This window comes from Ambystoma mexicanum, chromosome 4q, assembly GCF_040938575.1.
Source record: "Ambystoma mexicanum isolate Mex_15411 chromosome 4q, UKY_AmexF1_1, whole genome shotgun sequence".
Classification (NCBI taxonomy): Eukaryota; Metazoa; Chordata; class Amphibia; order Caudata; family Ambystomatidae; genus Ambystoma; species Ambystoma mexicanum.
Window position 1 is genome coordinate 653644993 of NC_090928.1, and position 12605 is coordinate 653657597.

The 12605-nt window shown below is 42.6% G+C and overlaps 1 protein-coding gene across 3 annotated transcripts in view; it reads right to left on the reverse strand.

Annotated features, from left to right (window-relative positions):
* Nucleotides 1-12605, reverse strand: part of PSME4 (proteasome activator subunit 4) — a 3386216-nt gene that overhangs the window by 254679 nt on the left and 3118932 nt on the right. For all 3 annotated transcript variants that reach the window (XM_069608231.1, XM_069608232.1, XM_069608230.1), the window contains one exon: nucleotides 9572-9700. In XM_069608231.1, the coding sequence (XP_069464332.1) occupies nucleotides 9572-9700 (129 nt within the window). The remainder of the gene's footprint in view (nucleotides 1-9571; nucleotides 9701-12605) is intronic.

The following is a 12605-nucleotide window of genomic DNA, read 5'->3' on the forward strand; positions in this document are numbered from 1 at the left end:
GCATACAAATGAATAACCAATGAATGAATGTGAAGGGATACAAGAGTAACGATGTAAAATTGCAAACACAATTGCATAAACACAGAATTTGCAGCACAGCGGACAGGCACTGTGTTGTGCAGTTACATCAAGAGATCATTCCTCAGTCCCTGGCCACATCGCACAGCCACACCAGGAAATCCCTCCTGTGTGGTTTAGCACAGAGACTCCAATTCAATTGTCTGCTGTCTCCTAACTGACTTCCAATAGCACCTGCATCAGGTGCTTATACTCTTCATAGTGTGGCCAGGGTTTGCCAGCTGGTTGGTTCATTGAGGCCAATCTTGTCGGTCTTCAGGCGGAAGATCCCCAGCTGTTCTCTTTAGAATAGGTCGTCGTGGATGTTTCCGCCCCTTTTAGGTGTTGCCATTTTTTCAATGATGGACCACGTGAAGTCCAGTGGATTGTGTTGCTGTGCAAGAAAGTGTTCCAACATTTGTGCTGTGTTTTTTTTTGGTGTGTATGCATGATCTATGTTCAGCAAGCCGTGTCCTAATTGCCCGCATTGTCATGCCCACATAGCGTTTGGTGCATGGGCACGTGATGATGTAAATTCCATTGCAGCTGTTACAATTAGTCAGATTCTTTTGGGTCCATGGGAAGTGCCAGCCTATTTCAATGCTGGTGGATCTCTTTGTGCTGGAGCATGCACTGCACGAGCCGCAGGGTGTGTGGCCTGTTGCTTGGCTCTGTCCCCAGAGGATGTTAGGTTTAGGCTCTGTGTCTTTATATGAGTGCACCAGGGAGTCTCTGAGATTTTTCCTTCTTTTGATGGCAAACCTGGGGGTATCTAGGCAGAGAGTGCCGAAGTTCAGAATAGGCCAAAGTTTGAGGACCTCCTTCTTGATTTTTTTTTGTCAGTGGCGAGAAACTCAGGACGGCTGTGATTTGGTTGTTGGATTCATTCTGCTTCGTGTGATGTTCCAGTGTAACTTCTCTCGGGATGTTCGTGGCTCTTTTTCGTGCTTGTTTCACTATATGTTTCGGGTAACCTCTGTTTATCAATTTTGTGGCCAAACAGGAAGATTGTTGGTTGTAGTCTGTCAGTTGTGTGCAGTTTCTGCGGTATCAGAGGAACTGGCCAAAGGGTAGATTCTTTCTTAAGCTGGCTGGATGGTAACTCTTGTAGATTAGCAGTGAGTTCCTGTCCGTGGGTTTGTTAAAGACTGTAGTTATGATGGTTTAATTTCTTATCTCTAGTGTCAGGTCTAGAAAATGCACTGAACTTTTGCTGTGTGTTTCTGAAAATCTCAGAAAGGGGTTTTGACAGTTAAGCCACTCCATAAAGGAGGTGAGGTCTGGTTTGTCACCTGTAAATATCAGTAGAACATCATCGATGTTCCTCGACCAGGGTTCCATTTTGATCAACCACGGGTTGTTGGGATTGTAGATTTTCTCTTCTTCGAAGTTAGCAACATATAGGTTTGCGAGGCTTGGAGCAAAGATGGCTCCCATGGCCATCCCGGACACTTTTTCATAATACGTGTTGTCATAGATAAAGAAGTTTTTAGTCAGTGCAATCTCTGCTAGTTGCTAGAGCAACCACCTACATGGAAAGGGTAAGCTTCCCCTGCCCACTTTGAATTAATAATGCAGTGTTTTTAGTCAGTGATTACAAGAGAGGTTTTAAAATGGGAACTGTTTCCCCTGTTCTCTTTCTCCCCCCCACCCTGTCATCCTTACAGGTAGAGGATTTCAATCAGTGCAGACAACCCTGCCATTGTAACTAAGAAGGCACATAGTTTGGTGCCCTCTTCGTAGCCCTGAGGAATAAGGCCTAGCTACATAGCACCACAGAAACCGGTTGGCTTAAGAATAACCTGATCTAGTGCCCAACATAACCTGCACAGAGTCAGCTTGTTCCAGACAAGGATCCCTTCTTAAATGAACCCTGAGGGTCCAGTAGTACTAAGAAACCTAAAGAGAGGAACCCACCGAAGAACTTGGTCTTCCCTGTTTTTATAAACACCTGCACCTGCTTTACGGAGAAAACCCATTAAAGACTTTAGTTTTTTTCATCTGAAGAGCAGCAGACACGTGTTCAGCCCAGAGTGGACTAACATGTGCCTTTTAGCATGACACAGTGCATTAACATGAGCTTGAAAGCCAAGCCAGAGACGTGTGCCCATTCTAATCTACCCCAGTAAAGAAGCTGTGTGTTCCATAAGTGTGACTATTGTACTGGGCAACTCACAGTTGGCAATCCCTAAACAGTCCTTTGTACATAGTCCGGATGCAGGCAATACAGGCACTTATGGTGTCAATCTTCAACATACACATTCCTCAATCCACACTTTGCGCAGAGTTTGAAGAGGCATCTCTTTTCTTCCATCATGGTAAAAAGGTGTGTGACCGTGGTAACCGTGAGCGCTGTCGTACGCAGGCAGGCAGGCTATCAGCAGAGTTTTGAATGGGCGCCGGTGCCCAAAAAAAAGAGTGCTGGTGTTGCCCACAGGAAAACACCTGCACAAATTAAGCAAGGGATGTAGTATGATCTTCGCCAATAGCAGGTCCCTGCTGTTGCCAGTCGACCACCAGTCGAATGATGAGACAAAAAAAACAGTCAAATGTACTCAAAATGTTTCAAAAAAACACTTGAAATATGAAAATATTTCGGAGAACAAAAGGACTTCCAACATTTAAGTGTACAGTAAAAATCTGAAGATGGACACCAGGGGTGGAGCTTAGAAAGAGGACGGTCATTGGATGGGGGCAGTATGACCCAATAATATACTAAATGAGATAACACATTGAGTTATCATAAGGATACCTAAAAGTGAGTATAATGCAATACTTTCTTAATGGTGCCTAGACAGAAAACAGTAAAAGATCGCAATATTGAACTAATGTAATAGATAATTTGGTGAGAGCAAAAAATGTAGAGCAGGAGATTCAGTGTGAAACCTTACAACAAACTAGGAGTGAGACAATATGTAAAACATTATGTAGAACTAAGTTACAGCTTGGGTTAGCTGAGACCTGTGGAGGTGTAGTGGAAGCCTATAGTAAAGGGGTTATCGTTCCTTAGCTGGCTGTAGCAGAAGTCAAGACCAGAAGTCATTGCTGGGGCACCAGGTGAACAGGCAAATAGGAGGCACACTTAGCCTCTGCCCTTTGATAGTTGGCAAGGAAGGGGGCTGCCAAAGGAGACTAGGCAGATCTGGGCTTCTGGGTCACGTGACCCACTTCATCAGCAAATCAGAGTGGCGGTGAAGGGCGGCACCACATAGAGGGTTTGGGGTGGGGGCTAGGCGGGGAGGAAGGACAGAGCCACGGAATGTGCTGGATTGATCAGTGAAGAACACAAAGGCACAAAATACTTGGGAAAGTAAAGATCCAGGCTGAGGATGCAACTCTTTCCCTGCCTTGCTGGGACGAAGAATGTGAGGTCTTACGAGGATCGGGCCCAAACATGGCCAAGGATGCTGTGACATGACCCTCTTCACCAGCCAATCACAGCTGTGGGGAGAGGACAAGGCACGGGAAAGGGTGCTAGGGGTGAGGGCTAGGCAGCAAGGAAGCACTGAGCACAGAGGAATACAAAGAATGCAAATACTTATGAGTCTATTGTCTAGGTAAGGAGAAACATATAACCGAGCTGAGTACTGACAACACCAACATTATCTCGGTGAAGACCCTCAGGTTGGAGGTTAGTCTGAAAAGCCCGAAGCGGGCAATAGATACTGCCAATCATGAACCTCCGGTACTTTTTGTCCTTCGGATAAAATCGGCACACAGAAATAAGCATCCTGAAAGTCCAGTGTCACCAACCAATTCTGTGCCTCCAGGGCCTACGGATATGTGCTAAGGTGATCATTCTGAACTTGATCTTTCTAAGGAACTCGTCCAAGTGCTTCAGGTCCAGGATGGTACTCAGTCCTCCATCCTTCTAGTTCTTTTCCCGCTCATCAAAATGAATCAGGCAAAGATTAGATCTGTCATTCATATTGCATCATGAAGGTAAAAGCATTAGGACTTTGAAATAATACACCCCTAGCTCTTGATACAACAATGTTTCCTACCCCAGTATTTGCTGTGTCCTTCTCAGCATACCCTGCTTCACTTTTAAACTTAGCAGGACTGATCCTAAATACTTGATGGCACTAATATTAACTTTCTTTGCCTTTCATATCGTGCATGCTCAAATCATAATTTTGCTCGATAGTTTTGACCTTTATAGATCTACTTAATTGGTGTGATTTGAACGTGGCTAACTTAGATTTATTCCTCTAGATTGCCCATTTTAAATTGTGTTTGAGATTTTTGATTGGCATATAGGACACAGAATTGAATTGGTCAATGTCATTTAATGAGACCTCACTAAGAAATTATACACCAAGTGTTTTTACCAACTAATGCACTCACTTTTATTCTTCCTGGTAAACCATTCATTATCCTTTTAAGGTTTACATTTAATTGAATACATTACTGGGCAGTTGATGGTGTTTGGCACAGTGTTCACTTTGAGCATAAATTGCAGATATTGTCACCTTTCTGTTGAAACCTTAAGTCACACTATGGAGATAATGTTGAACCATGTGTAGCGTAAAAAACATGAACAACATGTAGGCATACACATGTTATGCATGCATTTCATGGCCCATCTCATTTCCATTGATTTGTATAGTAGAAAGTGAGCACAGAACAGGATTTCCCCTTCTACCACCCCCATCCTCTCCACAATACAAAAACCCCAGTATTTATGCCAGTATGAACATTTTCATGCTGTAAATGTTGTGGATTCCCATGGGATCCACCTGCTTTTTTTTTTTCTTCACCCGCAAAAAACATATTCCATAGGAATTCCAGGCAGATTCCATAGGAATCCATTGTAAACGCAGTCTGCGGTGCGTATATGGTAGGTGGGGTTTATCGAATTTGCATGGCAGTGCGACATTGAGTTAGAAATGTGATTTCACCTGCTTCTAACACCTGCCTTTTGCACTTCATAGTGCAAATGGCAAACAGTGCATGGTTAGGACACATTTACATGCAAATGCAAATACAGACAGGCTCCTCCTTGCAATTTTTGCAGACTTAGATCATGAGCCCCTATACTATTATATCACTGCTTTAACCAACAAATAGCCTGTTACCTGTGATAAACAATTGTCCAATGTCAGATGTTAGTGATATTTTTTATGACAAACATATGGTTGACACACTTGGAGATTAGTATCTTTCATCAGGTTGTTTGCAAAATGTGTTCCATTATTGATTTAAGTTTGTATTTCAAGCAGTACTAATTGATTATATACTTTATATTTGTAGCACTTTGTTGTTGACGAGGGATGCTATTGTTCTCTCTTTTTTTTGTTTTAGCTGAAATTTCTTCAACTTTACAATATTTAATACAAACAAAATAAAATATTTACATTTTTAAAATCACACAAAATTATAATTCAAAATACATTTAAACTAAATTACACAGCACAACATATAAAACATTATCGTTAAATACATTCTTTGGACACATTTCATTCCATACATACAAAAATTGATACCATCATTCCATGATAAACCTTTGTATTCACAAAATCATAACTTTCCCAATTTCAAAGCATGAAGAAACCCTATTGCAGCAATTCTCACACGGGGTGAGACAACCACTATGGATCATCAACCATAGCAAATCAGAGTCGATATCTCTATAGCTTTTTAGAATATGTTTAAAATAGTGAGTCCTCAGCTCAGATAGGCTAACACATTCCACTAATAAATGTTTTAACATCTCTTTTTGAGTAAGATACTGACAAAACCTACATATATTTTCAGTCTGATTGATTATCTTGCGTTTGGCCATTATGCCTTTCGTGTGCTACAAGTTAAATCAAATTAGCATAAATTCATTCCTATGGTCAACAGCAGGATATCTTCATATATAGGTTTCTGCAATACCATCTCTCTTAGGTTGTAGAACATTTTTAGAAAAGTCAAGATATCTATTACATTTGATTATAGTTTCACACCAATCCCATTGAAACAGTTTGACTTTAGCCCTAGTGGGATTCTGGATCAAAATTAGCAGTGTGATCTCAATATTGGCCATAATATGCACAAGCAATTTTAGCCATCTTGATATACATTCGTCCTTGGAAGAGAACACATAATGGGCTAGCATACCATCGACCAAGGGTGAGTGTAGTGCCAAGATGTATTTTCTAAAAAGGGCTATAATCTGCCAGACATATTGCGCATAAAGTGAGATCAGCTCAAGTTCCAATCTAAACCATACAGTCGGCACACAATTAGGAAGCTGCAATAATCGTCGCCAGTACTTCCCTTCAAAGGCAGACCATATCTTTTCTGAGATTACAGGTTTTGTCTCCGCCGCATATAAAGGAACTGGAGTCAATTTTTGCATGTAATAGGTCAATGCAGGTGTAGTTGAAAATGTCCCATATTTTGACTGGATTAATCTCGCTTGAGATATCCCAGTAGTTAGTTTGTTTTTTAACGTTTCTATGTAGTTTTTCACATCACACAAATTAGCAACACTAACTCCCAAATAGATATAGGAAGTAACACATTCCAACACTTGTCCATCAAGGTACCACCTCTTAGAGTTGTTCTTTCTACTCATGTTACACTGCATGACCATTGTTTTACCTACATTTATGGTCAAATGATTGTTACAAACATAATTAGCCAGAGCATTTAGCTGCTTTTGCAAACCTTGAGGAGTTTTCAACATGATAATCAGGTCATCAGCATATAATAAATACGAGATGACCTTGTTTGCCAATTTGTTCATATTCAAAAAAAACTTTCCCACATCAGAAATAAAGAAGTTAAACAATAATGCCGCGAGCGGGCAGTCTTGCCGCAACCCTCTAGCCGTTTATGTGACATGTTCCTACCTATTGTCATAACATCGGCACAGCGTAAGCAGATTCAACAAATATCTAGAAAATATGAATCTGCATGAGGCCTTCCCAATGTGTTGCCCCCACATCCCTGAAACCACCACCAACCCCCCGCACAGAGGAGGATCAACACCCCCAAGATCGCAGCACGCCCGCACCCCTAGGCTACACACCCACTGCGCACTCCAAACTCTAGAGCACGCAGCATGCTGCACAACACCGTAATACAGGCGCACCGCGGCCACGAAGGCACAAGCCCCCCAGCAGCATGATACGGGTGTTATGTAAGCCACAATATGTTACATTTACTGGCCGTAAGAACAAAATCAACTACGGCACGCCCGATAATCCATCCGGAAAGCCACGCACGACAAACTCGTCAGATCCTTGTCCCCGCCAGCACTCCGTCCTCAAAACATGCGCTACCTCCGCCAGAAAATATGCGAAAGCAGTAATACGGGCTTCCGTGTTTATATTATAAGCATAAGTGTAAAGCACCTACCCGAAACACCTGAGCCTAAGAAACGCTCAAGCTAAACTGGAAACCGTTATGTCAAGAGCTCATTTTAAATACGAACAAAACAAGGATTTAGCAAAAACATTTCAAATAACGCATTATGTTCTAAAAAATACACATTAATAATTAAAATATAGCTTCTGCCCTCATTCATAACCACAATCATAACATTACTCGGCAACATTATTAAAACACAGATGCCCATCCCTCAGCCATTTTTCTGCTAAAGCCGGATCTTCTGTGGTTTTAATACCAGTTTAAAAAAAGATCTTCAGTGTAGCTGGTTTGACCAACATAGTTTTAATCCTTTTGTCCTGTGCCAGAGCTTTAGCACTCTTAAATGCTTTTCTCATTTCCACTATTTCCTTAGGAAAATCCGAATAAATGGCCACCTGGTCTCCGTTCAGCAAAAGTTTTCCTTTTTCCCTTGCAGCCTTTAAAATTCTCTTCTTTGCACTCACTTTAGTCAACACCATGATGATCTGTCTGATCTTCCCGCCTTTGCGCTTTTACCTGCTCTAAAGGAGTAGTCCAAGTCCATATCTTTCAGGATGTTTTTTCCTAGAGTCACATCCAGCACTCCTTTAACTCTCAAATCAATATCTTGATCCAAAACAGGATTTTCACTCACACCAAGTAAGCTCAGGTTTAAGTTTCTCTGATCAGCCTCCAACTGCAAGTTTCTCTTCTTCACGTCAGAAACTTCATATCTTAACTCCTTATACGCTCTATAGCTTCCTGCAACCTCCGTGGCCAAAGTTGTGTTTTCTGCTTCCACTTTGGTAACTATGGTTTGCAGATGACCCACTTGAGCGGACAGGTCTCCCAGGGTAATCTTCATTTTTTCACATCTTGAGCAATCTGCAGAAGTAGTGAGTACATATCTCCATTCCCTGAAACCTCATCCATCCTCTCTCCTTGCTTAGCGTTTTTTGAATTAGGGTTGTCAGGGACCTCAATCCTCTTCTTTGGTATAGGATTAGGATTAATTTCTGTAATTTTTCCAAATCAATAGGCTGGGAGGGAGCAGGAGCAGTTGGCTTAAACTGCTGCTCTGTTTGCCAACATTCCAGAATCCGATAATCGTCAATTTCTTTAGTTTGACTGCCTATTAAAAAAAAAAAAAAAAAAATCAATCATACCTTTAAAATTTGTCCTCAAGGCATGGGTTGTCTTTGCTAAAGTTCTCTTAACAGACACGTGCTTAATAAATTATCTCTCATTCACCCGAGAACGACTAGGTGCACTTTTCAGATTTTTTGTTTTCTTTGTAGTATTGTATGTTCGCTCCCCTTCCCACTGGAATGCTGGTTCACCTGGTCTTTGGGGCCAATCTAATCTTGCTTTTCCTCTTTGGATGGTGCCACAGTGGTGGGAAGCTTTAAGATCACTGCTTAGCCCCACCAGTTTCTCATTAGCAGTGTCCCTTTGCCACGTGTTCGGTGCCTAGGCCGCCACTGCAGTTACGCACTGTATCCCCCCTTGCCAGCACCATGCAGGGCTCCTGCTGCTGGTTCTGTGTCTCTCACAAAGTCGACGAGTACCTCTGCCGGAGCGCTGTGACTTTGGGCTTCTGCATTACCCTCTGGTATCCAGACTCCTGCGATGAAAAATAGAAAAACAGCCAGCACAATGTATCTATGGCATTTGTTGATAGATTGTGATACCCACCACTTGTAACAAGACGGGACAGAGGCTGGAGCCCTCCTAAATCCCTTAACTCACTTCTGGGGCAGGACTGGCTCTAGTGAAAATCCTCAGAAGCCTCCTACCTCAGGTCGAGAGAGGTCCCTATATCTTCCTGAAAGGGTCAAGCCTCTGACCCAGTCACACTATGCAAATGTTTTAAATGTCCCAATCCAAGAAGTGAGTTATCTGTAAGGAGATGCTATCCATAGGAGAAATTACCAGAATTGTTGGACTTCAAGTAAGGAGAGATTTCACAGTGGCCCTATGAGGTGGAAATCAATCACATTGACCTGCATGTCGTTTTAGAGAGCAAACATTTGTAGGACAAAGTTCCAAATCCCTCTTGTTCAAATATAGATGCAGATTAAGAAACATGTTCTAAAAGAGTGCTATTAATGGATAGATTACAAAGGAGAGACAATAGGCACAATTAATAAAAGCTATGAACAAAAATACCAACTTGTTGTAGAGCTTCAAGTACTGAGGCAACTTGCTCCGGATACAACAGCCCCTGGGACATTAGTGACAAACACATTTTCGCATCTATCTTGAGTTCATCATAGTTGTTATCATTTTCTACTGGTGCAATCTAAAAAAAGTAACATTTGTGAACAACCCAACCTTAAAAAAACCTTTTAAAAAACATAAAACATGCAGCAAATCCTTTTTGATATGTATTATTTACAAATTGTTTGTCTTCTCTTGATCACAAAACATCATTGCATTGCAAATTACATTTCCCAATTTAATCATCTAGGTATATATATGCACCACTGCAGGGTTCCAGTCATTCGCAGCTCACAAATTAAGTAAACTCGGTTTACAAATCCAGAATGGGAACTAGCATGAAAACAAGAAGGTGGCATATGGGGTATGAAAGGAAAGGCAGCCAGAAGCGAGTACGTTACAGGCGTGAAAAGCATTGTGAATATTGGAATACATAAAAAAACAATCACTTACCGCTAATGTTTTTTCAATGGATTCTCCTCTCCTCCCACAGATTCTCATTAACTATTCCTCAGCACCAGCTCTTCTCCAAAAACATCACCATTGGGCATAACATACCTCAACAACTACCCTCTCCGATGATTGCTCTCAACCTTTTTTTTTTATTTTTTTTATTTAATTTAATTAGGTTTTGAAAAACATAGTAAATAACATATACTTATCAGTTGGAACATGTCAAAGTTAAGAACCTAACTCACACCCCTCCCTTCACGATAGTATAACATGAAACTGTAAACCAAGTTTTTATTTTTCCCTCCCTCCCCCCCTGAACAATGCCCTCTCTCACTAGCAAGCTTTTTTTGTTTGCGTTCTCCATAATAGTGTGCGTGGCTTGTGGTTAACACATTCTGAGTCGGTAAAGTATAATTGTTCAACTGAGATGTAAATGGCAGTGTTCTCTAGCGGCCTTCAGGCAGTTGCTCTTCACAGTAATGTCCCTATAGAGCATTTGTGGTCATATATACATAACATGTTCGACAGTCATTCCCCCCTGAGGATCCTTGCGGGAGGCTGACAATATATGCATTTACAAAGTAACCCCACAGCGACTCATATTGCGCAGCTTTCCCATGGAGGGCTGCACTAATTATTTCCATTGTACAAATGTTTGCGACGACTGTGACTCATTCTCTCTTTGTCTGCGACAATTCAGCTTTCCACCTGATCACCAGGCAGGCTGTTGCCGCAAGGAGGAGTGCGGCCGCAATCCCTGCCAACCTTCTCATTTCACCTTAACATTCTTCCAGGCCAAACAGGATTAAGAGTGGTGCCGCCTCGCGGAATACCCCATCAATCTGCCTGATCCAACCCAGGACCTCGTCCCAGTACACTCTCATCCCCACCACACGTGTCAGCAACTGGCTTTCTCCCCACATTGGCACCAACACAGGGGACTCACCAATTGAACATTTTTTGCCAAACCATCAGGGTCGTATTGCCACCTGTGGAGATGGTTCATGGCGTGTAATTTGTATTGGGCTGCTATAGATACCCGCAAGGCCCCTTTACAGATCCTCGTCCATAATTCAGGGTCTAATTCTAAGTTCAAGTCCGTTCCCACCTTTTGTTAAATTGGGAAGTGGACCCCATCCCGGCTTCTATCAATGCTCTGTACATGGCGGAGATCAAGCCTTTGGTTTCTATTGTTTTATGAAGCAATTTCTCAAAAGGGGTGAGGCCTGTCGGTATCCTCTCCTTCCATTCATTCCTCATAAGAACACCCTTAAGCTGTAAGAAGGAAAAGACTGATATTGGGTGTATCCCCAGCGATTCTTCGAGTTTGGTAGGTAACGAAGGGTGGTTCCATCAGTCACGAGACCGAGAGTGGCGAGTCTGTTGGCGTTTTCGGGGGTTGTTTCTTGTAATGGGAACAATATTGATTTAGATCTACTAATTCTAAAGCCTGAAAGTTCCCCGTAACTTTCTATTAGTTGTATAGCTCTTGGTATCGATGTCAGGGGGTTCTTTATATGTAGGAGAATATCATCGGCATAAAGGGCTACCTTGTTTTCCTTCCCTTTCACCTGAAGGCCCTCGACCCGACGGTCGGTCCTGAGCATCTGGGCGAGGGGTTCCAGGGAGAGTGCAAACAATATTGCTGAAAGAGGCAGCCTTGTCTCCTACCTCTCTCCAGGTTGAATCACTTAGAATATTCGGAATGGGCGACTATTGAAGCCTTGGGAGACATGTATACCGCTTTGACCCCCTTCCTGAATGTAGGACCCAGCCCAACCTTTTCAAGCACCGCCTCTAAAAAGCCCCACTCCACCCTGTCAAATGCTTTTTGACAGGGTGGAGTGTCCACTGATAAAAGAGTGGGGTACCCCGTCATTTTTCTGGACTCATGGATCAAATGTAGCGTCTTGCATAGTGTTGGCCCCCTGTCTTCCTAAAATGAATCCGACCTGATCAGAATGTATTAATCGGGGCATGTAGACCTCAAGTTTGGCCGCCAGTACTCGTGTGTAGATTTTGGCGTCAATGGTAAGTAATGAGATCGGGCGGTAGGACACGCATTGCTTAGGTTCTCTGCCCTCCTTGGGGATCAAAGTGGTGAGTGCCTCTGAGAAGGAGTCAGGGGCTACTCCCGTCTGAAGAACATCATTAAGTAAGTCCACCATAAAGGGGAGAAGAGACAAAATATACGTCTTATAGAACCCAGCTGTATATCTGTCACTACCAGGTGCCTTCCCCAGTGGAAGCCTCTTTATCGCTTTCTCGATCTCATCGCTCGTGATTGGCGCGTCTAGCATTTCCATCTCGTCGTGGGAGAGCTGTGGCATGGCCACCTCTGCAAATATTGTTCTATTTCTGTTTGCTCATGCACCACTTCAGATTTATATAGACTCTCATAGAACTTTGCGAACACCTCTGAAATCTCTTCCGGGTTTGTTGTTAGGGCACCACCTCCCCCCTCTATGGCAGCAACTGACATTTCTGCATGTTGACCCCGTAATCTAGTAGCAAGCAGAGCGTCTGCTTTGTCC